Source organism: Gekko japonicus, unplaced genomic scaffold (genome assembly GCF_001447785.1).
Source record: "Gekko japonicus isolate JY-2015 unplaced genomic scaffold, Gekko_japonicus_V1.1 scaffold2646, whole genome shotgun sequence".
Taxonomy (NCBI): Eukaryota; Metazoa; Chordata; class Lepidosauria; order Squamata; family Gekkonidae; genus Gekko; species Gekko japonicus.
The window spans coordinates 136,847-162,135 of record NW_015160301.1 but is presented as its reverse complement, the minus strand read 5'-3'; the positions used below and the strand labels follow the sequence as shown (position 1 = coordinate 162,135).

At 40.1% G+C, this 25,289-nt stretch overlaps 1 protein-coding gene across 1 annotated transcript in view; it reads left to right on the top strand.

Moving 5' to 3' along the window:
* The first annotated feature begins 1,014 nt into the window (after window positions 1–1,014).
* Window positions 1,015–25,289, top strand: part of LOC107114663 (phospholipid scramblase family member 5-like) — a 92,164-nt gene continuing 67,889 nt past the window's right edge. Inside the window, exon 1 of the mRNA XM_015416232.1 lies at window positions 1,015–1,138. Within this exon, the coding sequence (XP_015271718.1) occupies window positions 1,015–1,138 (124 nt within the window). The remainder of the gene's footprint in view (window positions 1,139–25,289) is intronic.

Genomic DNA, 25,289 nt, shown 5'->3' with positions numbered 1-25,289 from the left:
TCTGGAAGGAAAGGGCCTTTTCATCTGGATTCAGCAAGCCAGTGAGTCAGCTTCTGATAGAGAAAGAGATAACTGGAGTCAGTGGTTCTGACAGGATTAGTCAGGTTCTTCTGAGAGCAGAAAAGAATTGTGATTCTAAGTCCAGAAAGCTAAAAACTGCTTTACACAAACATCAGAACTGGAAGAGAGATTTGGCAAGGGTGACTGGTTTGCTAGGCTGTAACTACCCATCAAGCTGAACAAGCAAGGGTTATTGCTTCTTAGGGAAAAGAAGAATAATTCCTGCCAGTTGAAAAGGGGTTGAGCTCTGAGGAGAACCCTGGTCTGTGGTAAAGGAAATAAGCTTTAGACACCTCCCGAGTTAGTGGAAAACTGTTTATTTATTTATTTTTAAAGGAGAAAGTTATATACTCTAAGAAAAAGTGAACCTCTAGGAAACTCTATGAAGTAATATTGAAACTGCTGATATATACTAAGCAAAGTACCTCTCACTGCAAAGATCTAAAAATCTCTGAAAATAAGCTACAACACACTCTTGTTTATTTCAAGAATTTGTTCCTGTACAAAATATAACTTTTACCTCAGTACTTTTAAACCTTGATTTCTCTATATATTCCATTCATGTTAAATAAAAATCTTTTATTCTGTTTTAAAAGTTATACAGTCTCAAGTGCCATTTCAAAGGGGGGCAGATCAGTAACAGAAAGGAACTACATTTTGACAGGAAAAATCTGCCTGAGAGTTGGGAAGCAACAGAGGTCCATCATAGTTCCTTCCACCAATTTTCACCCCACCTTCATCAAAATCTAATCCCACTCTACTAATGATATGTTCTGCACACAGAGTGAAAAAATAGGGAGATTAAATACATCCTTGTCTAATGCCTTTGCCAACTGGAAAGCATTCTGTTTCTCCATATTTTGTCCTAACAGTAGTCTCCTGTCCAGAATACAGGTTGAGCATCAAAACAATCAGATGCACTTTGAAAAGTGAATGAACAAGAGATTTGCAAAGATGGACAATAGATTCCTGAAAATGCAAGATGAATTGACACAGGAGGTTAAAAAGTTGGATAGCTTTTTGAAGCAAATTTTAGGAGAAGTAAAACAGATTACTGACAAAGTGGAAACTTTAGAAAGTAAGACAGAAGTGTTAGATAAAAAACTAGAAAAAGAACAAGACAATTTGTTAGAAATTGGGAGCAAAAGGACACTGTTTGAGGTTCAGATTTATTCTTGAAAGTCCTGGGAACTGATCAAAGAAAGAATTATTAAAACATTATCAGAATTTTTGGAGATGGAAGAGAAAGAAATAGAAACTGAAATAGACAAAGTTTATAGAATAAATTCTAGATTTGCTTCTATGAGAAAGGTCCCAAGGGATACTTTGGTTCATTTTTTCAGGAAGAATACTAGATATCTAGTTTTACAACAGCATTTCAAAACAAGACTGAGAATGGATAACACAGATATTATTGTTATGAAAGAAATTCTCTTAAGAACCTTACAGAAGAGAAAAGATTACACCTTCTTAACAGACAAATTAAAACAGATCTCTTTTCTTTGGAACAAATCAGAAGGTGTGATCTTGACCAATAAACAACAGAGATTCATAATGAATTCTATCCTAAAGGTGAGAAAATTCTTAGAAAGATTTAAAAGTGATTTTGATGAAATGCAAACAGAGAATCCAAAAGATGTCACACCAGATCCACAACAGATACAGTTTGAGTTGAAAAAAGATGACTGACTTAAATATTGACTTTCTCAAATATAAAGTTGAAACATGGAGTTTAAATGTTTAACATGGAATATAAAGGGAGCGAATGCTCCTCAAAAAAGAAAAAAATACTCATATCAGAAAAAAGGACATAAAATATCTGACTTATGAATCATTGGGTGAGGAATTTGTATCGGTTGATACTAAAAATAAAAATGGTGCAGTACATCAGCTTTCTGTATTATACTGAGTTATACTGAGTTAGTGTGAGCCTATGGCTCACACATTTTTGACTTAGCTCAGGAAGGATGGCTCTAGATGCAGTAGCCAAATCGCTCACTCACAACTTTAATGCCAGTGGCTCACAAAGTAGAATTTTTGCTCACAAGACTCCATAGCTTAGAGAGAGCATTGGTTGCACCGTATATAAACCCCCAATTAAAACCAGAGTTGGTTCTGACTGATGAACATGGGAGATTTGTGGGGGTATAAATTAATTTTTGTGGGACTATGGTGTTGGGAATTTATGCTCCAAATGCGGTTAAAGGGGAGTTTTACAAACAATTAATGGACAGCTTAATGAACTTTTCATGTGAAAGTTTGTGTTTGATGGGTGATTGGAATGGTGTGATTTCACTGCAAGTGGACAGACTTTCTGGGGGGGAAATCACAAGGTAAATTGCCAAGAGTTTTTTTTTTTAATTTGATGAATTACTTGAGTTTAGTGGACATCTGGAGACAGAAAAATGGCAATTCTAAAGAATTTACCTATTTCTCAGAGAGGCATAGATCCTTTTCAAGAAAGACATGTTTTCATTTCTGGAGATTTGGTTACTAAGGTTTCTAAAGCAGAGATTTTACCAAAGACTTTTGCAGATTATAATCCTGTAACTTTGACTTGCAAAAGAAAATCCAGTACCATTAAATGAAGAGTAAATGAAGCATTGTTTTAAAAAAGAGACAATTGTAGAAGATTGTAAAAAGATGCTAAAAGACCTTTTTGAACTCAATTTAAATAAAGATATGGGCATGAGATTGGTATGGGATGCAAGTAAAGCTTTTATTAGAGGTCATTTGATACAGCATAATTCTGAGTTGAGGAAAAAGAGACAAGAGAATATACAAAACATTTTGGATGAGTTATTGTAGATTTTCTGGGCTGTATGGCCGTGGTCTTGGCATTGTAGTACCTGACATTTTGCCAGCAGCTGTGACTGGCATCCTCAAAAGTATAACACAGAAAGATGGAGTACTCTCTGTGTCAATGTTGTACCTCTGAGGATGCCAGTCACAGCTGCTGGCAAAATGTCAGGTACTACAATGCCAAGACCAAGGCCATACTGCCTGGAAAATCTACAACAACTAATGAACTCTAGCCGTTAGAGCCTTCAACAACATATTTTGGATGAAATTTAAAAAATGAGGGTGAATTTTAAAACTTTCTAGAAAATAAAAAGTATCTCTCAAAAAATAAGAATTTTACAACAGCAGTTATCTATATAAACAATAAGAGAAATGGAAACAAAATTGAACTATGTTAAACAAAGATATTTTGAATTTATAAACATACTAGGGAGATCAATACTCCCTCTAAGATGTGGAGCCTTTTGAGCAAAAATTCTACTTTGTAAGCTACTGGAATTAAAGTTGTGAGTGATTTGGCTACTGCATAAAATAGTTTGCTCTAGTCTAGAGCCATACTTCCTGAGCTAAGACAAAAATGTTTGAGCTAGAGGCTAAAAAAACTGTGAGCTAGCTCACACTAACTCAGCTTAGAGAGAACACTGGAGATAGTTGGCTTATGAACTGAGAAAAGAACAAGAAAAGAGAATGATTCTAACATTACAAGGAGGAGACACTGCATTAAAGGATAATATGGCTATTCAAAAATATTTTATAAATATTATTCCAACTTATATAGATGCAAATATGATAGGAAACCAGCCAGGGAGGCAGTGAGGCCCTCGGACGACCAAGGGGTAAAAGGAGTATTGAAGGATGATAGGGAAATTGCTGAGAAGCTAAATGCATTTTTTGCCTCTGTCTTCACTGTGGAAGATGAGAAGTGCTTGCCCACTCCAGAACCACTGATTTCAGGAGGGGTGTTGAAAGACCTGAGTCAGATTGAGGTAACGAGAGAGGAGGTCCTAAAACTGATAGACAACTTAAAAACTGATAAATCACCAGGCCCAGATGGCATACATCCGAGAGTTCTGAAAGAACTCAAATGTGAACTTGTGGATCTCCTGACAAAGATATGTAATCTTTCCTTAAAATCTGCCTCCATTCCTGAGGATTGGAAGGTAGCTAATGTCACTCCCATCTTTAAAAAGGGTTCCAGAGGAGATCCGGGAAATTACAGGCCAGTCAGTCTGACGTCGATACCGGGTAAATTGGTGGAAACCATTATTAAGGAAAGAATTAGTAGGCACATAGATGAACAAAACCTATTGAGGCAGACTCAGCACGGTTTCTGTAAGGGAAGATCTTGTCTCACTAACCTGTTAGTGTTCTTTGAGGGGGTGAACAAACATGTGGACAAGGGGTATCCAATAGATATTGTTTACCTTGACTTCCAGAAAGCTTCTGATAAAGTTCCTCATCAAAGGCTCCTAAGTAAGCTCAAAAATCATGGGATAGAAGGACAAGTCCTTTTATGGATCAAAAACTGGCTAATTCATAGAAAACAGAGAGTGAGTATAAATGGGCAATTTTCTCAGTGGAGGGTGGTAAGCAGTGGGGTACCGCAGGGATCAGTACTTGGTCCACTGCTTTTTAACTTGTTCATTAATGATTTGGAGATGGGAGTAAGCAGTGAAGTGGCTAAATTTGCGGATGATACAAAGTTGTTCAGGGTGGTGAAAACCAGTGAGGATTGTGAGGCACTCCAAGGGGATCTGTCAAGGATGGGCGAGTGGGCGTCAACATGGCAAATGGGGTTCAATGTGGCCAAGTGCAAGGTGATGCACATTGGAGCCAAAAATCCTAAATATAAATACACATTGATGGGGTCTGAACTGGCAGAGACTGATCAAGAGAGAGATCTTGGAGTTGTAGTGGATAACTCACTGAAAATGTCGAGACAGTGTGTGACTGCAATAAAGAAGGCCAATGCTATGCTGGGGATTATTAGGAAGGGTATTGAAAACAGATCAGCCAATATAATAATGCCCCTATATAAATCAATGGTGAGACCTCATTTGGAATACTGTGTGCAGTTCTGGTCACCACACCTTAAAAAGGATATTATAGCTTTGGAAAAAGTGCAGAAAAGGGCAACTCGAATGATAAAAGGGTTGGAACACTTTCCCTAATTGCGCTTAGGGCTCTTTAGCTTGGAGAAACGACGACTGAGGGGTGACATGATCGAGGTTTATAAGATTATGCATGGGAAAGAGCAGGTAGAGAAAGAGGTACTTTTCTCCCTTTCTCACAATACAAGAACTCATGGGCACTCCATGAAACTGCAGAGTGGTCGGGTTAGAACGGATAAAAGGAAGTACTTCTTCACCCAAAGAGTGATTAACACATGGAATTCACTGCCACAGGAAGTGGCGGTGGCTACAAGCATGGACGGCTTCAAAAGGGAATTAAATAAGCATATGGAGCAGAGGTCCATCAGTGGCTATTAGCCACAAGGTATAGATAGGGACTCTGGGGCAAGTGATGCTCTGTCTTCTTGGTGCTTGGGGGGGTCAACAGTGGGAGGGCTTCTAATGTCCTGGCCCCACTGCTGGACCTCCTGATGGCACTGGTATTTCTGGCCACTGTGTGACACAGAGTGTTGGACTGGATGGGCCTTTGGCCTGATCCAACATTGGCGTCTCTTATGTTCTTATGTTCTTATGTCTCATTGATGAAAATAGATGAAAATCTTAAAAAACAAAATTTACCAAAGATTTCAGAACAACAAAGACAAAATATGAATGGACCTATTACAATAAGAGAAGTAGTGGAAGCTATAAAAAGATTAAATCAGGAAAAGCTCCAAGACCAGATGGCTTATCGGGTTTGTACTATAGGTGTTTTGAAGATGAAATTTTACAACCTTTACTTAGTACAATGAACTGTAGTTTACAAGAGGGAAAGATGCTAGAGACTTGGAAAGAAGCTAATATAACACTAATACCTAAAGAAGGTCAACATTTGACTTCGACACCAGCAATTACAGACTAATCTCATTTTTGAATAATAATTATAAGTTGTTTACTACAATTTTAGCAGAAAGACTGAAAATAATCCTTCAAGAATTTATTCATGAAGATCAATGTGTGTTTTTTACCTAAGAGACTGTTGAAGAATAATGTTAAAACTGTATTGGACATTTGGAATATTTAGAACAACACAATGGAAAACAAGCCACACTAATGAGTCAATTGCCCACTGTGCCAGTGATATAGGGCACCGTGGTTGGAACATGGGAGGCCGATGTTATTTCACATCAACCAAAGGCCTGGCAGAACAGCTCTGTTTTACAGGCCCTGAGGAATTGCAGCAAATCCCACAGGGCACTGATCTCAATTGTGGGCATGTTCCACCAGGCTGGGGCCAGGGCCGAAAAGGCCCTGGCCCTGCTTGAGGCCCTGCTTGAGGCAAGAATCTGTCATCCTTTCATCTCTTTTCTATACCTTTTCAGTGTATTGTTCCCATCCAGGGCTCTTTTTGTAGAAAAAGCCCAGTAGGAACTCATTAGCATAATAGGCCACACCCAACAGCAGAAACTCATTAGCATATTAGGCCACAACCCTGACAGCACAGCTCATTAGCACATTAGGCCGCACCCCCATGTTACCAGAAGTGTGGTCATCCAGCCACACCCACCTTTTGCTTGTTATTCTGTTTACCTTGTTTGTTGTCAAAACCCAGGGCTTTTCTTGTAGCAGGAACTCCTTTGCATGTTAGGCCACACACCCCTACTGTAGCCAATTCTAATGAGTTTCTGCTGTTGTGTGTGGCCTGTTATGTTAATGAGCTCCTGCTGGGTGTGGCCAACTCAGGAGCCAGCCGGAACTCCGTTCCTGTGCGCTCCTGCCCAAAAATAGCCCTGTTCCCATCTATATAACACCTTGAGATGTTGGATCACTACTTCAAACCAGTGATAGCTCTATTGATGCCAACATATCTGCATGGACCTGGGACTTGAGGAAAATCAGGCAAGAATTTAGCATGCGCTTCTCTAAAGTTTTGGTTAAAGGACAGGATTGCTGTAAGATCAGCCATATCATCAGATCATTCTGAAAATATATAGGGGCTGGGTGGGAATTCAGGGCCTATAGCCACATCAAGCTCAAGACAGGATAAGAGAACACAAGAACATAAGAAGCCAATGTTGGATCAGGCCAATGGCCCATACAGTTCAACACTCTGTCACAGAGTGGCCACACAGGTGTGATCAGGAGGTCCACCAGTGGGGCCACTTCTACAGCTGCTCCATCAGATTGTGATGTTGAGTCCTAATCTTTCAGCAAGCTTTGGTTTTGCAAGAAATGCAGGGTTGTTTTGCTAATCAACCAGCAATTATCTTGACTGTGTGAATTAATCTGCCTTTAGATGGCGCTCTAAGGAGCTCTGGAAACATGGCTTGAGAACAAATCTTGAACTGCAGTAACCCCTTAGGAAAATACTACTTGCGTCCCAATAATCTGTTGAGAAATATTGCATCCTATTTTGTGAGAAAGAAACTGACTTCTCATGAGAATGTTTGAAGTGTCACTTAGGTTCAGTGCTGAATAGGGTGCAGGTGGTTCTACAAAGCATTCATTGGAAGAGATATGTGTTTATACAGTTGTGGCAGGGAAATGGAATACCAGTTGGCTGAACAAGTAATAAGTAATCTCACTTTCATCTTCTTGGTTTGGAACAATGGAGAAGTGGTTTTAATTGTTTATTCCTTTTTTCTGCTTATTTTAATTTCTCAACGTGCTCATTCAACTACTTGCTTTTCTCCTCCCTTCCACCGATGAAGGCATTACTTTGCTAGGGAATGAAGTTCCTCTGTGTAAAACTGCTGTTTTTCTACAGCTGTAATTGATCAGGAGAAGGCAGGATGTGCTGAGACCCAGCTCTTCAGAGATCACTTCTCTTCTTCATAACAGTACAGCCTTTGGAATCCTATCACCAGTGATACATGCAGATGTATTTATTTGACAAAGTATTCTAGTAGCTGGAACATTCCATATTTTTTTTCCCACATTCACAAAATAATAATATCCTGACAGCTTTTACAGATCATGGTTTAAAAGAGACTTCATACCTTTACTCGCATTGTTTGTGTGAAATTCTTATGCAGATTATGTTCAGATGTGTATCTAAAATATATATATTTTGACTTGGACTTGGGTACTAAATACATCTAGTCGAAAGGAAGCACTATGATTTAAACTAGGCAATATATCATTGTTTCCTGTAGAGGAAATATTTGTCTAGAGAAGAAGAAATTCAGTGCCTTTAGAGAATGCTTTCCATATTAATTTATTTACCATAGAACCCCTGAATAATTATGGGAGTGTCCTAACTCAGTTATCACATGATTGCTAGCCAGGTGTATTTGGGATGCATTGCTGTGATCTGAGAAGATGACCAGAACACACAGCCCACCCCTACAGGTGCTCATTTTGGAGGATCATCGGTTGTGTTGGAAAAGCTGTAATGCAGGGAAGTTTCTGTTCATGTTCTGATGAATGCCTGTGAGGCTGAGAAACCACAATGTTCACCAGAACCCAGTTTGAAATCCATTTAAGGGGAAAATGGAACGATAGAAGAAATTGGAAGGCAGAATGAGACTGTTGTACCTCCTGTAATGACCTTTTAATGGAGTCAGTACAGGCTGGGGCATTGGTATATGACCAGTGCTAATGATGAGATCTCAGAAGGCCCTAAAGACCAGTTTATGTCCCCTGAGCCAACAGCTATCAGTAAGGTTGCAGACTAATTCACACTGCTACAAAAGTTTCATATATTATCTTCTGAATTCATACCCCAAGCCAAATTCCAGTGTTTCTTGGGGTAGGAAAATATTCTACAAAAAAAAATCAGTTTGTTGTGTGACAAGACAAGACATTGTGTTTATTGATACCCCAAGACCCAGAGCCTGTAAACACACTTTCAATTGAAGCAGAAAATACGTAACAAAAATTACTAATGCTATGGTATATATTGTTCAAACTCCCACTTAATCATGAAGCCTGGCCAGTCACTCTCTTTCAACCTAACTTTTACTCTTTGAGTTGTTGTGAGGATGAAACAGAGGAAGGAACAAACATGCACACTATCCTGAATTCTTTGGATGAAGGGCAGGATAAAAATGCAGTGTGTGTGTGTGTGTGTGTGTGTGTGTGTGTGTGTGTGTGTGTGTGTGTGTGTGAAATACCATCAACTCACAGCTGACTTTTGACAATCCTGTAGGGTTTTCAAGGCAAGAGACTAACAGAGGTGGCTTGCTATTGACTTCTTCTGCATAGAGACCCTGAAATTCCTTCTTGGTCTCCCATCCAAATACTAACCAGAGCTGAGTCTGCTTAGCTTCCAAGATCTGACAAGATTGGACTAGCTTGGGCCATCCAGTTTAGGGCAAAAAAATTTACAGTAGACAATAGAAAGCCTGCACTTTGAACTGGACCTACAAATCCACGGGAACTCTGCAAAGACTGACTAAAATGGGAGCATCCAACAATCTAGAAGTTTCATTTTGACTAGTTGCATTTTTTGCATTCTTTGAAGACAGTCCCATATGCAATGTGTTATAGTGGTAGAAGGTATGATGATACAATTTTACCACCATATAACCAGCTGTGAAGACTGAACACAAGTTTATACAGAATAATCTTGACCTCTTGATGACTGCATATATTCTATTCTACAGTGTAAATTTATCCTCTTAAAGAGGCTACCATGAGCCATAGTTACATGCAGACCTCCAGAAAAGAGCTGAAGAAAACAGGCTGCTGAAGACTCATACAGTTTATAAATCTGACATTAGGCACAGCTGATAATACATTTCAGTGCCCAGCCCAAACATTGCCCCTACTGTCTTCAAACCTTCTGGGAAAGGAAAAAAAGAAAACAAGAAATGTCAGAGTTTCCAGATGGCTCAGCCGCTAGTTCCAGGATGAAATTAACAGGTTTGGGGGTTTTGTGTTTTGTTTTGTTTTGCAATTTATTCCTTTTTCTGAAAATGCCTACTTGAGGGGCTTTGGATAAGCCATTTGCTAATGATTGTGTCACTTACAAGTTAGGAAATGTGTTCAGCTGGACTGAAGGAGTATGGCTTGAGAAATGAATATTATCAGGCAAAATATGTATTGTTGGGAAGGCAACAGTGGGGAGAAAATAATGAAGAAACATTAGCTCAGTTCAGACATCACATGGATCAATAGTTTATTTTAAATGTACTTAGGGTGCGCTTGTGGGAAATCACCCATAGTTTGTGAAACCAGAAGTCTTCTCACAGAGGATCATTCAGTCCTGGTTTGTTTTGAGAGATCCTTAGGGTATAAATAAATAAAGTATCTGCAGCACTGAAAACTGCAGTCTCATCTTGAAAATCCCATATTGTGATAATTTACCGCCATTCCTCTGCTATTTTGTCAGAAAATATGGACTTCTACGAAGCTGAATATGCTCATGTTATTAGTTATGCTTTACTCCTTCTCAAAGTTTTATGTTATCTAATGCTTCTGCTTACATCATGGAAATGATTAGTTGCAAGCAAGCAGAATGAGTTCCTCTGATTGCAGAAGAGACCTGCATTCTCCATCTCTCAGGGGGGGAAAAATAGACTGGAAAGCATGTAAATGAGGCATGCAGTTTATAATGAATTGGATGAAACGTGATGATCTATCTTTTTATGAACATTTCATTAACTTTATGCACTACATAAAAGAGAGAAGTGCAGCTTGTCTCCAATTAAAAGGGGAGTTTTCAGATTTGGGGGAAGGATAAAACTGTTTCCTCCTCCTCTCGGCACATGAGAGAAACCAGAAAATGCTTCAAAATCACAAAGTGAATTTGCTGGTTCAATAGTTTATTGATTAATAGGAAGGGCTAGGGTAAATTATTTCATTTCATTTCTGCCATCACAAATTAACATCTCTTTTTACCCAGATTTACATCCCTGTAAATCAGTGTGCAAATGTGCATTTATTTTTAATTAAAACTCCACAAATCTAACAGAAATAGAGATTAAAAGAAACCGACCAGTGTTCATGAACTCAAGTGTGAGGAAAGCAAAGACTTAAAACAATACGTTGACCCCGCAGCTCGTGCTGAGACAGTAGAGGTTGAATGAGTGAGTGCAGCCCACAGTAGGCTCAAAATAATTCTAGGGTTAAGGCTTTGTTCTGCTTTGCACTCGGTGCTTATTAACACAGAAGTGGATGGAAATTGAAGAGATAAAGAGTATATATTGCAAGGCACCGTGAGGCATTATATAGGAGATGTCATTTCTGAAGCTATAATCACTATTTGTTTGCCTACCCTGTGGTTCATTTTGTATACCCCTATGCATTAAGGAAGCAAAAGGAGACACTGTGACACATGCACTGCGTACAAAGTTATATTTGTAGACGAGACTGAATTGAGACAGGGAAAAATATGCAAATAAAACGGGGGATTTATTTTAAAGTCAACCTTCCAACAGGTGTTTTACACACTCAGACAATGTTGTTGTCACATAGAATTTTAAAGAGGTCTGAAGGCATTAATTAATTGATCAGTGTGGTTCATTAATTTATCAGTCATGGATTTTTCAGTTGCAGTGCATCTCTGCTGCAAAGGATATTCAACAGTGATGGTACCATGGCAAAGAGTCTGAGAATAGACTTTGATTCTCACATGTATTGCATTCCAGAACCATGTGTTCACATATGCATATGTTCACATATGCACAGGCTGATTATTTATTTTGATAGAGAGAGTGGATCCATGAACACAGGAGATTGTGCATGAGGATCTGAAGTCTTATTGGCAGAGTCCTTGTTGACATAAGAGCTCCAGGTGCACATTTTGTGCTTCGAAGACAGCAATGCATCATGCTGTTATGTGACAATAAAAAATATTCATGTTGTGGTTTATTTATTTAGCGGGAGGGAAACCATGTGCTTTTTTCCTAAACAGCAGTTAAGGAGAGAGTGTTGCTTGTAGCTCAAATGACTTTTCTAAATCTGTGGTGATTCCAAAGCAGCTTGAGCACTGAGCCTTCAGTCTGGAAAAATCCCTTCCAAATAACTGGCTGCAGTGGCTGGTCTTGTGCTCTTTGTAAAGTTCAATTGCTCATCAAGTGAGCAGTCAGACTTGGGCTGTGGTCACACACACACACTAAATAATCCACTTGCAATCCACTTTCAGTGCACTTTCAACTGGATTTTACTGTGGGCGATTCTGCATTGGCTTTTCCCTCCATTGTTTTGCTAAACCCGCCTTGGAACAGAAATCCCCCTCTACATTGCATGCTGCTTTCACTTTCTTTGATCATCAGGTTTTATGGTACCTTCTGCATAGACTTATGGCCATTCAGAGGTGACCGCAGTCAGTATGGCATTGCCCCAGGATATTTGAGTGTGGCTTTCAGCTGCACCTTTTTCTCAGTGTTGAGAAAATGTGGAGTGAATGCCAGACGCAGAATCGCCCTGTGTGAACTGGCAAAATCCAGTTGGAAAGTGCATTGAAAGTGGATTATTTAGTGCATGTGGCTGCAGCCTAACAGTGTTAATTAAGCAGGAAGTCAACCTGACTTGGATAGCCCAGGCTAGCCCGATCTAGTCAGATCTCAGAAGCTAAGCAGAGTCATCCCTGGCTAGTATTTGGATGGGATTCCTCCAAGGAATACCAGGGTCATGATGCAGAACCAGACAATGGCAAACCACCTCTGAACAACTCTGGCCTTGAAAACCCCATGGAGTCAATGTAAGTCAGCTGTGACATGATGTTGTTTCCAACAACAACAACAACAACAACCAACCAACCATTATTTATCTGTGTTCAACTATTGTTAAACATTTTCTGTAGCCAAGAATGCTGCTATGCAGTGGGCAAATTTCCCTTTTTTATTTTGTCATGGTGTCATTTCTTAGCAGGGACCCATAGCACTGAGGTGGTTACTGATGGTGCCATCCTAAGCAGAGTCATACTCACCTAAATGTTTAGAATTATATCAGAGTACCAACCACCATCTGCTTAGAAACTGCTATAAATTGGGCTACCTATTACCTTCTGTCAGACTATTAGTGTTTTTGTGCCATCTTGCTTTGATTGTTTAAATAATTTAATTGTTTTTATATTACTGGTTTTATTGTTATTTTATATGTTGTGGGCCACCCTGAGCCCACTTGTGGAGTAGGGTGGGATATGTTTAATTAATAATGTAAATCAGTGTGCAAATGTGCATTTATTTATACTTATAACTCCACAAATCTAACAGAAATAGAGATTAAAAGAAACCGACCAGTGTTCATGAACTCAAGTGTGAGGAAAGCAAAGACTTAAAACAATACGTTGACCCCGCAGCTCGTGCTGAGACAGTAGAGGTTGAATGAGTGAGTGCAGCCCACAGTAGGCTCAAAATAATTCTAGGGTTAAGGCTTTGTTCTGCTTTGCACTCGGTGCTTATTAACACAGAAGTGGATGGAAATTGAAGAGATAAAGAGTATATATTGCAAGGCACCGTGAGGCATTATATAGGAGATGTCATTTCTGAAGCTATAATCACTATTTGTTTGCCTACCCTGTGGTTCATTTTGTATACCCCTATGCATTAAGGAAGCAAAAGGAGACACTGTGACACATGCACTGCGTACAAAGTTATATTTGTAGACGAGACTGAATTGAGACAGGGAAAAATATGCAAATAAAACGGGGGATTTATTTTAAAGTCAACCTTCCAACAGGTGTTTTACACACTCAGACAATGTTGTTGTCACATAGAATTTTAAAGAGGTCTGAAGGCATTAATTAATTGATCAGTGTGGTTCATTAATTTATCAGTCATGGATTTTTCAGTTGCAGTGCATCTCTGCTGCAAAGGATATTCAACAGTGATGGTACCATGGCAAAGAGTCTGAGAATAGACTTTGATTCTCACATGTATTGCATTCCAGAACCATGTGTTCACATATGCATATGTTCACATATGCACAGGCTGATTATTTATTTTGATAGAGAGAGTGGATCCATGAACACAGGAGATTGTGCATGAGGATCTGAAGTCTTATTGGCAGAGTCCTTGTTGACATAAGAGCTCCAGGTGCACATTTTGTGCTTCGAAGACAGCAATGCATCATGCTGTTATGTGACAATAAAAAATATTCATGTTGTGGTTTATTTATTTAGCGGGAGGGAAACCATGTGCTTTTTTCCTAAACAGCAGTTAAGGAGAGAGTGTTGCTTGTAGCTCAAATGACTTTTCTAAATCTGTGGTGATTCCAAAGCAGCTTGAGCACTGAGCCTTCAGTCTGGAAAAATCCCTTCCAAATAACTGGCTGCAGTGGCTGGTCTTGTGCTCTTTGTAAAGTTCAATTGCTCATCAAGTGAGCAGTCAGACTTGGGCTGTGGTCACACACACACACTAAATAATCCACTTGCAATCCACTTTCAGTGCACTTTCAACTGGATTTTACTGTGGGCGATTCTGCATTGGCTTTTCCCTCCATTGTTTTGCTAAACCCGCCTTGGAACAGAAATCCCCCTCTACATTGCATGCTGCTTTCACTTTCTTTGATCATCAGGTTTTATGGTACCTTCTGCATAGACTTATGGCCATTCAGAGGTGACCGCAGTCAGTATGGCATTGCCCCAGGATATTTGAGTGTGGCTTTCAGCTGCACCTTTTTCTCAGTGTTGAGAAAATGTGGAGTGAATGCCAGACGCAGAATCGCCCTGTGTGAACTGGCAAAATCCAGTTGGAAAGTGCATTGAAAGTGGATTATTTAGTGCATGTGGCTGCAGCCTAACAGTGTTAATTAAGCAGGAAGTCAACCTGACTTGGATAGCCCAGGCTAGCCCGATCTAGTCAGATCTCAGAAGCTAAGCAGAGTCATCCCTGGCTAGTATTTGGATGGGATTCCTCCAAGGAATACCAGGGTCATGATGCAGAACCAGACAATGGCAAACCACCTCTGAACAACTCTGGCCTTGAAAACCCCATGGAGTCAATGTAAGTCAGCTGTGACATGATGTTGTTTCCAACAACAACAACAACAACAACCAACCAACCATTATTTATCTGTGTTCAACTATTGTTAAACATTTTCTGTAGCCAAGAATGCTGCTATGCAGTGGGCAAATTTCCCTTTTTTATTTTGTCATGGTGTCATTTCTTAGCAGGGACCCATAGCACTGAGGTGGTTACTGATGGTGCCATCCTAAGCAGAGTCATACTCACCTAAATGTTTAGAATTATATCAGAGTACCAACCACCATCTGCTTAGAAACTGCTATAAATTGGGCTACCTATTACCTTCTGTCAGACTATTAGTGTTTTTGTGCCATCTTGCTTTGATTGTTTAAATAATTTAATTGTTTTTATATTACTGGTTTTATTGTTATTTTATATGTTGTGGGCCACCCTGAGCCCACTTGTGGAGTAGGGTGGGATATGTTTAATTAATAAATGGATAAATTGATAAATAAATAAATAAAATTGCATTGTAAGCCCATTGACTTCAATGGACTTAGAAGGATGCAACTCTGGTTTCCATGGCACTGCAAGTCTCCTGGCACTGCAACAACATTTGTTTTCCCCCTGCTGGCCGCCTACTACAATTTCAGAAAGATCTCAGAGTATTTATAAATTGTGTTTATAAGTTGCTGTTAGTGTTTTCCTTTATTTCTGTGTTGATCTGCATTTTAAAAATATGACTGAAACTTATCTCGGTGTTTTACTTTAAGAGCCAAGGAGAAAACTGTTCAGTGGATCATTAACATTTATCAGAACCTTACATTAAGACTTGACAAGTAACACAGGCCATAAATTATCACAAAGGTGAATCTCCCCCTGCCCCATAAGCAAAATCATTTGAGCATTTTAAAGTGTTTTAATAGTCATGCTAGGATTATCACCCAGGTCAGTTAATGTACAGCCATTCACAAGTTATTTTTTGGTATTTTAAATGTAATCAAATCCAGCTAATATATGAGAAAATACTCTCCATCCGCCTTTCCTGGGTGCTGATCCAAGATAGCCTGCAAATGGACTCAGAGGCAATCCCTCACAGGTATCCTTCTATTAGTTCTCACTAAAATGTCCTTCACTGTTTCATCACAGCATCTTGAGAAACTGACAAGGCTGGAGAAGAGCCTTGCCAGTTTTACTGATGCAGACATGTCCACACCAGTAGCTCTGCCAAACATGCCTTTTGGAAGGAGTTCAAAGGAAGAAAAGAAATCTTACATCCCTTCTCTGTACAGCAGTTTTCAGCTATAGTAGCAGAATGCGGTTGGCAGGAGATGTTTTCCCAGTGAAAGTGGCAAAGCTTTCCCAGGACCTTCTTGTTTCCTCAGGCAATCAGAGAAAACGGACATTGAAAGCAATTTACAGCAGTGCAAATGACAAGAATTTCCCTGATTCTCCCCTCTTCAGTACAGAAAGGAGAAGTTGAAATGTGGAAAGCCATTCCCAAATGCATGTACAGTGACATGGGGTGAAAACTGGAGGTCTGAAAATGAGCTTTAGAAAGGACATCTGTTCACAGGAGACATTTTTAAAAAGCCACTGAAAGGTGGAAATGCATTTGCAAATCCATGGTTTGATTAAGAATCAATACAAGAGTGTTTAAAGTGGTATCTCTGTCTTTCACACATGTGTGGCGACAGCCAAGGAGAGGCTCAAAGTGTTTGAAATAACACGTGTGAAATATGTCTAAAACAGGCAAATCTGCAGTGGTACTTACTTAAAATGTCTTCCATTATGTGGGATGCCAAGAGACCACCTCCTGCTGTTTCCTATACAAATGAATGGGAAACCCAAAGATAAATTACCACCCACCGTGCTTGATAGCGGACATTGTAAGCAGCTGTCACGGCAGCTCTGTAATTATTCATGTATTCTTCCAATATTATACAATTAGATGGGCCCATCTCTCTTTCTTTCAGCTGATAATGTTTTTGTAGGTGTCAAGAGCACTGAACTATCTACTTGTTCAATCACTTATGGATTAGTGGAACACATATCCAGTCTTTGTGCTGGATACTACCACTGCTGGCGTACAAGCTACAGTACAGGTTTCTTTTTTTAAAATTGGGCTTAAATTGGGGGGAAAACCCTAATTCCTAAGAATCCCTTCATAATTCATGCTTTTTGATGAGGACTAATTTTCAGTCTAGGGTGTAAATCATGGGATACAACAACTAAAGAATAAACATTTTCCTGAAACACCATATTTACCTTCAGTCACTGATCTGTGACTGTGTGGCCATTTTTTCCAAAAAAAAAAAGCATCTTCCAGATCCAGTTGCAGCCAATAACAGATCACATAGGCTGTGATCTGGGCAGCTCATAAGGGAGAAGGTACTCCACAAAAATATAATGGGGCTAATTAGGTCTTTAGAAGTTAAAATCATAACTTTCAGTGGCATCCAGAAACTGATAATTTTTGCATGCATAACTGGACCACTGCATTCTGAATCAACTGAACTTTCAAGATATTCTTCAACTGCAGTCACAAGCAGATTGCAGTATAGTAGTCCAGCCTGGGTGATACCAAGAACATAAGAGAAGTCAATGTTGGATCAGGCCAATGGCCCATCCAGTCCAATGCTCTGTCACACAGTGTCACACAGTGGCCAAAAATACCAGGTACCATCAAGAGGTCCAGCAGTGGGGCCAGGACACTAGAAGCCCTCCCACTGTCCCCTCCCCCCCAAGCACCAAGAATACAGAGCATCACTTGCCCCAGACTGAGAGTTCCTATCTATACCTTGTGGCTAATAGCCACTGATGGACCTCAGCTCCATATGTTTATCCAGTTCCCTCTTGAAGCTGTCCATGCATGTAGCTGCCACCACCTCCTGTGGCAGTGAATTCCATGTGTTAATTACTCTTTGGGTGAAGGAGTACTTCCTTTTATCCATTCTAACCAGACTGCTCAGCAATTTCATTGAGTGTCCATGAGTTCTTGTATTGTGAGAAAGTACTTCTTTCTCTACCTGCTCTATTCCATGCATAATCTTGTAAACCTCAATCATGTCACAGCCATCATTTCTCCAAGCTAAAGAGCCCCATGTGCTTTAACCTTTCTTCATAGGGAAAGCGTTCCAACCCTTTGATCATACTTGTTGCCCTTTTCTGCACTTTTCCCAATGCTATAATATCCTTTTTGAGGTGTGGTGACCAGAACTGTACACAGTATTCCAAATGAGGTCGCACCATTGATTTATACAGGGGCATTATGATACTGGCTGATTTGTTTTCAATTCCCTTCCTAATAACCCCCAGCATAGCGTTGGCCTTTTTTATTGCAGTTGCACACCGTCTCAACATTTTCATTGAGTTATCTACTATGACTCCAAGATCTCTCTCTTGGTCAGTCTCTGCCAGTTCAGACCCCATCGACGTGTATTTAGAGTTAGGATTTTTGGCCCCAATGTGGCTCATTTTGCTCTTGTCCATATTGAGCCCCATTTGCCACGTTGATGCCCACTCATCCATCCTTGACAAATCCCTTTGGAGTGCCTTGCAATCCTCCCTGCTTTTCACCACCCTGAACAATTTCATGTCATCTGCAAATTTATCCACTTCACTGCTTACTCCCAACTCCAAATCCTTAATGAACAAGTTAAAAAGCATTGGACCCAGTACTGATAAATAAAAAGCAATACATTATTTTAATATAAAAAGCAATACATTATTTTACAGTGATGGTGATCTAGAACCTGTCATGTACCCTAGGTTGAGTTTATGAGCTATGGCAAACAGGCATCTGTAAATGCACATACAGAGCATTTGAAGTTTGTGGTTGATAGTCCTTGCTTGGAGGACACTCCTCAACTGATATAAAGGCAACTTTATACCTTGAAGATCTTAGTAAGAAGATTCTCTGTCCTATATTTTTCAGTCACAGAACAAATGATGATGGAGTATTAAAAGAGTCTGTGAGCCATGAAAATCCCTACAATATATTCCGCTGTATATACAGTAAAACCAGAGACTCGATAAAATATATTTTAAAGGGCATATGGATTAGTTCTACATGAATAGAGTTCATAGGTACTAGAAAGTAGCTGCCATTGATCATCTTATCTACCTGAGCCTCTGGGAAGGGCAGGATAAAAACATTTTAAATTAATATATTTAAAAGCCTTGAATGATGACTTCATTGTTTTCCAGTTGCTCTTTGATGCTACAACTTGGTTTAAACCAAAGGACTAACATACTTACTTAAATGTATCTCTGATCTTCTCTGGTGGAAATGTCCAGTAGCTAAAGGGTTTTGGCACAATATTTGTAATACAGTCAGTGAGATTTTGAACGGCAAGGAGTCCTGCCATCCAGTGCTGATATTATTTTGACTGGTGAGTGGGAGAAAGATAGACACTTATTAAAGAATCCTATAGCAGCAGGAAAACACTGGACTATTGCTTTGGCAAAACACTGGACTCAGGAAAAAAATGCTCTCAGTGGATATTTGGTTTAGGAAATACTGGTATTATAAATTCAAGGTCAAGATTAGGAACCGTTGGTCTGATAAGTGTGAGGACAAGTCTAATAAGTTTGAGGACAAGACATATAAGATGCAAAAGAAACTTCATACAAACTGTATCTATTCAATCATTCATAATTGGAAACAAGTGAAACTTGAAACTTGAAAAGAATGTAACATTACAGTATTAACTTGTGTGTAATTTGTTGACAATGAGAAAGCTTACAAGGTATATAAATATTTCTCTGTGTATATGTCATTATTTTGTAGATTATATTTTATTATTATTGTTGAATATTTTACTTGTTTTTTACATATATGCTTTTTCCAAAGTGAAAAAGTTCATGTCAATAAATTTGTACAAAAATAAAGCAAAGGAATATCTACCAGTCATAAGCACCCATTTGAGGTATTACATTCAAAATGGTTACTTACTACTACTGGCTCAGGCTGTAATAGATAAAAACAACCACCTGGTGGCAACATTTTGCTTCACAAATGGAAACACAGCTATAATCGACTGTAGGAAATCTGAAATTTAAAGACAAAGTTCAAGCCTATATACCTGTATGTATATATCTTGAAATTACCAGAACATAATGTAATGTTGTGTTTATTTCAAGATATTTTCACTTTCCCCCCACATTCATAGCAATCCTGTTTTCTTCTTAAACCTTAAAAAACCCTGCATTTCTTACACAGTTATGAGTAAACGTGGCAATAGGGGACCTAGATTCAAAGATGAAGAGGATGTTCACCACCTTTAAAAGGTGCAGAGGATAGGGGATTTCAGCAGGTATCACTTTTGTAACTCTGTATCTGAATGGTAAATCACAGCAGTTAACAATTACTCTCCCATTCCCCCATGTAAGCAAAGCAAGGAGAGTCCACATATTAGTAAATGAGAACATTAGAGTAGTGCTGATGCATGAAATAAATGCAGTAGAGTAAAATTAGATCAATGAGTAGTGATAAAAGTGAACAGAGACTCACTGAACATATCTATAGGAGAAATTTATAGTGGTTTTATACCAACTGTCATCCCCCACCCAGACAATTGTAGTCTAGCTGACCTGAATAGTCTAGGCTAGCCCAGTTTTGTGAGATCTCAGAAACTAAGCAGGGTCAACCCTGATTAGTATTTGGATGGGGCACCACCAAGGAAGTCCAGGGTTGCTACACAGAGGCAAGCAATGTCAAACCACCTCGGTTCATCCCTTGCCTTGAAAACCCTACTCAGTTACCATAAATGTGACTTGAAGACACTTTCCACCACCAAGGTTCCAATAATTATTACTCTCCAGATCATTCCTTAAACTACTGCAATTTCCAGGGTTCCATCCATTGTTAGAGAAAATTATTATTAGCCTATATATACCCAACGTTTATGGGACCCCAAGCAGAACATATTCACTAGGCACAATGAAATCAGAGCCCTTTTCGTGAAACAAATAATTGTAGGATCAACAACTGCAGGAGGGAAGTGGGACTGGTGATTTACCCGATCTTTCAGTATCAAGGGTACACAGAGTCAATATTCAGAAGGCCCACTGAATGTACAGAGATTGGAGGATAATCCCATTCCCAACAGACGTGATCCTTTTGTACTTAAGTCATATGTCCATTCTACAAATGCTACATAAAAAGGGCCCAAGGTGCAGTTTACAAGGCAAGGTAAATAAATGATGTTCTAGGGATATCTGCATTAAGCCTTTAAGGTGCGACCTGATTCCCACAATGTGCCAAATAGACTGTATGTTCTATTCTTGAACCCATCAATTTGAACAAAATGAGGACCACGAAGCTATATACGGCAAACTCAATCCACTCAGAGGATGGTCTGTTGCTGGCAAGTGAACGTTTACACTGAACTGTACATTCAAGTTTTGTGAACTACTTCCTAAATGGGTGCTAAAATGCTGATGATGGAACATGGGAAGCTTCATGTAAAAGTACTTTGATGTTTTAGATACTGGTCCCAGGTTGCAGATTAGATGGCAGCAATTCTTTATAAATGCCGGAGCTCCAGTACAGAGGATTTGGCTGCTTGCAAGAGGTTCCTCATTCGTTTCAGCTTTATGCATGTTAAGATTTGTACACATATAACCCAAACTTCCATTTATTTTGATATTTCAATTATTTCAGAGAAGGAGGAATCCCATCGACCCCCATCTTCCCCTTAAGAATTCCAGGATGATCTTCCCTTCACATATCTACTGGAAAAAGTTAGCTATGACTCATGAAAACTCATATTGAAGTAAATGTTGCTAATCACTAAGATGCCATTGGATTTTTGTTTTGTTTTGCTACGATGAACATGGCTGCTGCTTTGCAATCACATATAACTCCCCATTCATTCAGGTGAATGCAAAAACTCTTTATGGAAGAAAGTCATTGTGTTCTTTAATGGGCACCAAAACTTCCAAATCTTGAAGAGGGAAAAATACCATCTCTATATAACAATCCTCTTAGTGTATTGGCCATTTCCAGCTTTCCCATTGGCTGTGCAATACACTACATCAGCCATTGGCCCATTGGCCACCACTCAAGAGTACTCACATGCCATTGGCTGGGTGCTGGGTCTGCTCCTCTTCCCCATCCACTCCCACTTCAGCCACTTTTCCCAGTCAGAATAATTGGCAAACGACTGTCTCTCCTGATGAAGACACTTATCCTGCTTGGCATCTCTGTGGGACTAACTTTCCCCTCAGTGGCTGTTGGTAGGCAACCAAGCTTGGTTCTGTCAGTAAAAAGACAAAGGAAGGAAACTCTTTGCAGGCCTTTGTGAAGAACTCATTGGGGCCAGTCCTGACTAGGGTTGCCAGCTCCAGGTTGGGAAATTCCTGGATATTTTGTGTCTAAGGAAGCCAGGGTTTGGGGAGGGAAGAGGCTTCAGCTGAACAGAATGCCATAAAGCCAACCCTCCAAAGCAGTTATTTTCTCAGGGGGGAGGGAGAGATCCGTTTTATGGAGTTCAGTTGTGACACCTGGCAATCTTCAGGCTCCACCTGTAGGTTGGCTACCCTAGGTGTAGCAGTCAGTGCTAGACCCAGGTTCTTCCTGTGGAAGCTGAGTGGGTGATTTTGGATCAATCACAGACTTTCAGCCTAACCTACTTCACAGTGTTGTTGTATAAGTCAAAGGGGGGAGAGGAGAATGATGTAAGCTGCTTTTGTCCCCATTGAAGAGAAAGACTACATTTTCTCCTGGGGAACCATTGTTGCCAATCTCCAGGTGAGAGCTGGAGATCACTCAGAATTACAACTGCTCTCCAGATGGCAGAGATCATTTCTGCTGCAGAAAATGGTGGACTCTTGTTCTTACACCCTGCTGAGATGCCCCCCATCCATAGCAGATGGGGCTTCAGAGCACGGTATAGGCTGCAGGTGGAGGGGAGATGGAAAGCTGAAGAGTGAGGGCAGATAACGGGAGGTTGATGCTTGGCTGGTAAGGAGATAGAGTTGCCAACTCCAGGTTGGGAAATTCCTGGAGACTTGATGGGTGGAGCCTGGATAGAGTGGGGTTTGAGGAGGGGTGGGACCTCAGACAGGTACAATGCCATAGACTCCACCCTCCAAACCAGCCATTTCCTCCTGGGTAACCATTGTTGCCAACCTCCAGGTGGGGGGTGGAGATCACTCAGAATTACAACTGCTCTCCAGGAGGGATGGGGGAGATGGAAAGCTGAAGAGTGAGGGGCAGATAAAGATAGGTTGATGGTTGGCTGGGAAAGAGATAGGGTTGCCACCTCCATGTTGGGAAATTCTTGTAGATTTGAAGGGTGGAGCCTGGACAGGGTGAGGTTTGTGGAGCAGTGGGACCTCAGACAGGGATGCCATAGACTCCACCCTCCAAACCAGCCATTTCCTTCTCAAAATTACAACTGCTCTTCAGGTAGCAGAGATCAGTTCCTCTGGAGAAAATAGTCATTATACCCTGCTGAGGTCATCACAGCAAATTGACGCTGAGTGCCCAAGGCCGGGGCACTCTCCCAGAGCCTCTTTCTAGAGCTTATTGTATTTATTTCCACAATGGGCCTTATTCCTAGTATTCATATATTCACCCAGCTTCTACACAAAACTTTAACAAAGCTGTTTTCTTAGCCCTAATTCCAGAAATCTGAAATGAGTTGGGTGGTCAAGGGGAACCCTGAAGTTTATTTACTTTTCTATAATCTATAACACTTCTTAGCAATCATGCCATTAGCTTTCCTAGGGTACTGCACAGCAGAGCTAATAATGCAAATAAGGTTTGTGTAGTTAAACATTGCTATTGATATTTTGTTTCCCAGGAGGCCTTCTTGTCTGGCAGCCATAATCACCTTCATTGTGAAGCAGTATGGATCCCGCTTTTCACTTAGAAAGAAATCAAACAGCACATAACTATCAAGGATATTTTCCTAATGTTTCTGTAAGTACCAATTTGAGTAATAATTTACCAAATGCTAGAGCCTATAAAAACCTACTGTTTGGATGAAGGTAGGTAGGTAGGTAGGTAGGTAGGTAGATGATAGATAGATGATGGATAGATGATAGATGATGGATAGATAGATGGATAGATAGATGGATAGATAGATGGATAGATAGATGGATGAGATGATATCTGAATTTGTCTCCAAACCCTGAGGATATTGAGGTTAAGCAGGATTAATTGAGAACAGAATTGGGCTGTTGGATATTTAGCAGAGTAAATAAAACAGCAGAATAATGCAGCACAAACACATGTATGTTTAACTTCTAAGAAAAAGTTTACTACAAAATTAGGGAAAGCATTACATGGAAAGAAAACAACAACAGTCAAACTGATTCATCTTTCTAGTTCTGATCTACTCCATCTTGTTTCTTTGTTCCCTCTCACTTCTGACCATATGGATAAACATAAGGAGCAGAGATCTATCAGTGGCTATTAGCCACAAGGTATAGATAGGAACTTTCAGTCTGGGGCAAGTAATGCTGTATGTTCTTGGGTGTGGGGGGGGGGGGGCAACAGTGGGAGGGCTTCTAGTCACCTGGCCCCGCTGATAGACCTCCTGATGGCACCTGGTATTTTGGGCCACTGTGTGACAGAGTGTTGGAGTAGATGGGCCATTGGCCTGATCCAACACTGGTTTCTCTTATGTTCTTATGCCCTTATGACCCTAAGAAGAAGGAAAAGAAAGTTCCCCCCCCCCCAAAAAAAAGGCTTTACCCCTTGTGTACATGCAGAATGGCACGAACTGTCTCCAATATATTGATTAGCCAATAGTCAATCTTAGGGTCACCTCATTAAGAATAAAACCTCCCCCTTTATGGTGGGAAGAATCTTCTCTACAACTGATTGGCTCTGTGCTAAACTTGCTATCATTAGCTTACAGAAACTTCAGCTTAACCCTTTCATGACTGAAGGGAAAACCTCACAGGGTCATTCTTTGATGAACTTCAATGTGGAATTGTTTTCTTATTTGCCACTATTGTATATCCACCAAATTCCACAAATGGCAATAAAAGATGGTTTTGTGTACTTATTTTCACATCTTCAATCAACCTTAAGCCACTTTGGTGTAGTGATTAAAAGTGGTGGACTCTAATCTGGAGAACCAGATTTGATTCCCCACACCTCCAAATGCAGCCAGCTGGGTAACCTTGAATCAGTCAGAGTTCTCTCAGAGCTGTTCTCTCAAGAGAAGTTCTCTCAGTGCTCTCTCAGCCCCACCTCCCTTAGGGAGTCTGTTGTGGTGAGAGGAAGGGAAGGTGATTGTAAGCTGCTCTGAGACTCTGAGTGAAGGGCAGGGTGTAAATCCAATTTTCCTCCTCCTCCTCCTCCTCATTATCACTTTCCTAAGCTTGCATGGAAGACAGACAATGGTTTATAGTAGAATATGTACCTTACATGGGACAGGTCCCAGGTCTGGTCCCTAATTTGCTAATATACATTATAAATGACGATGCCAAAACAAGCTAA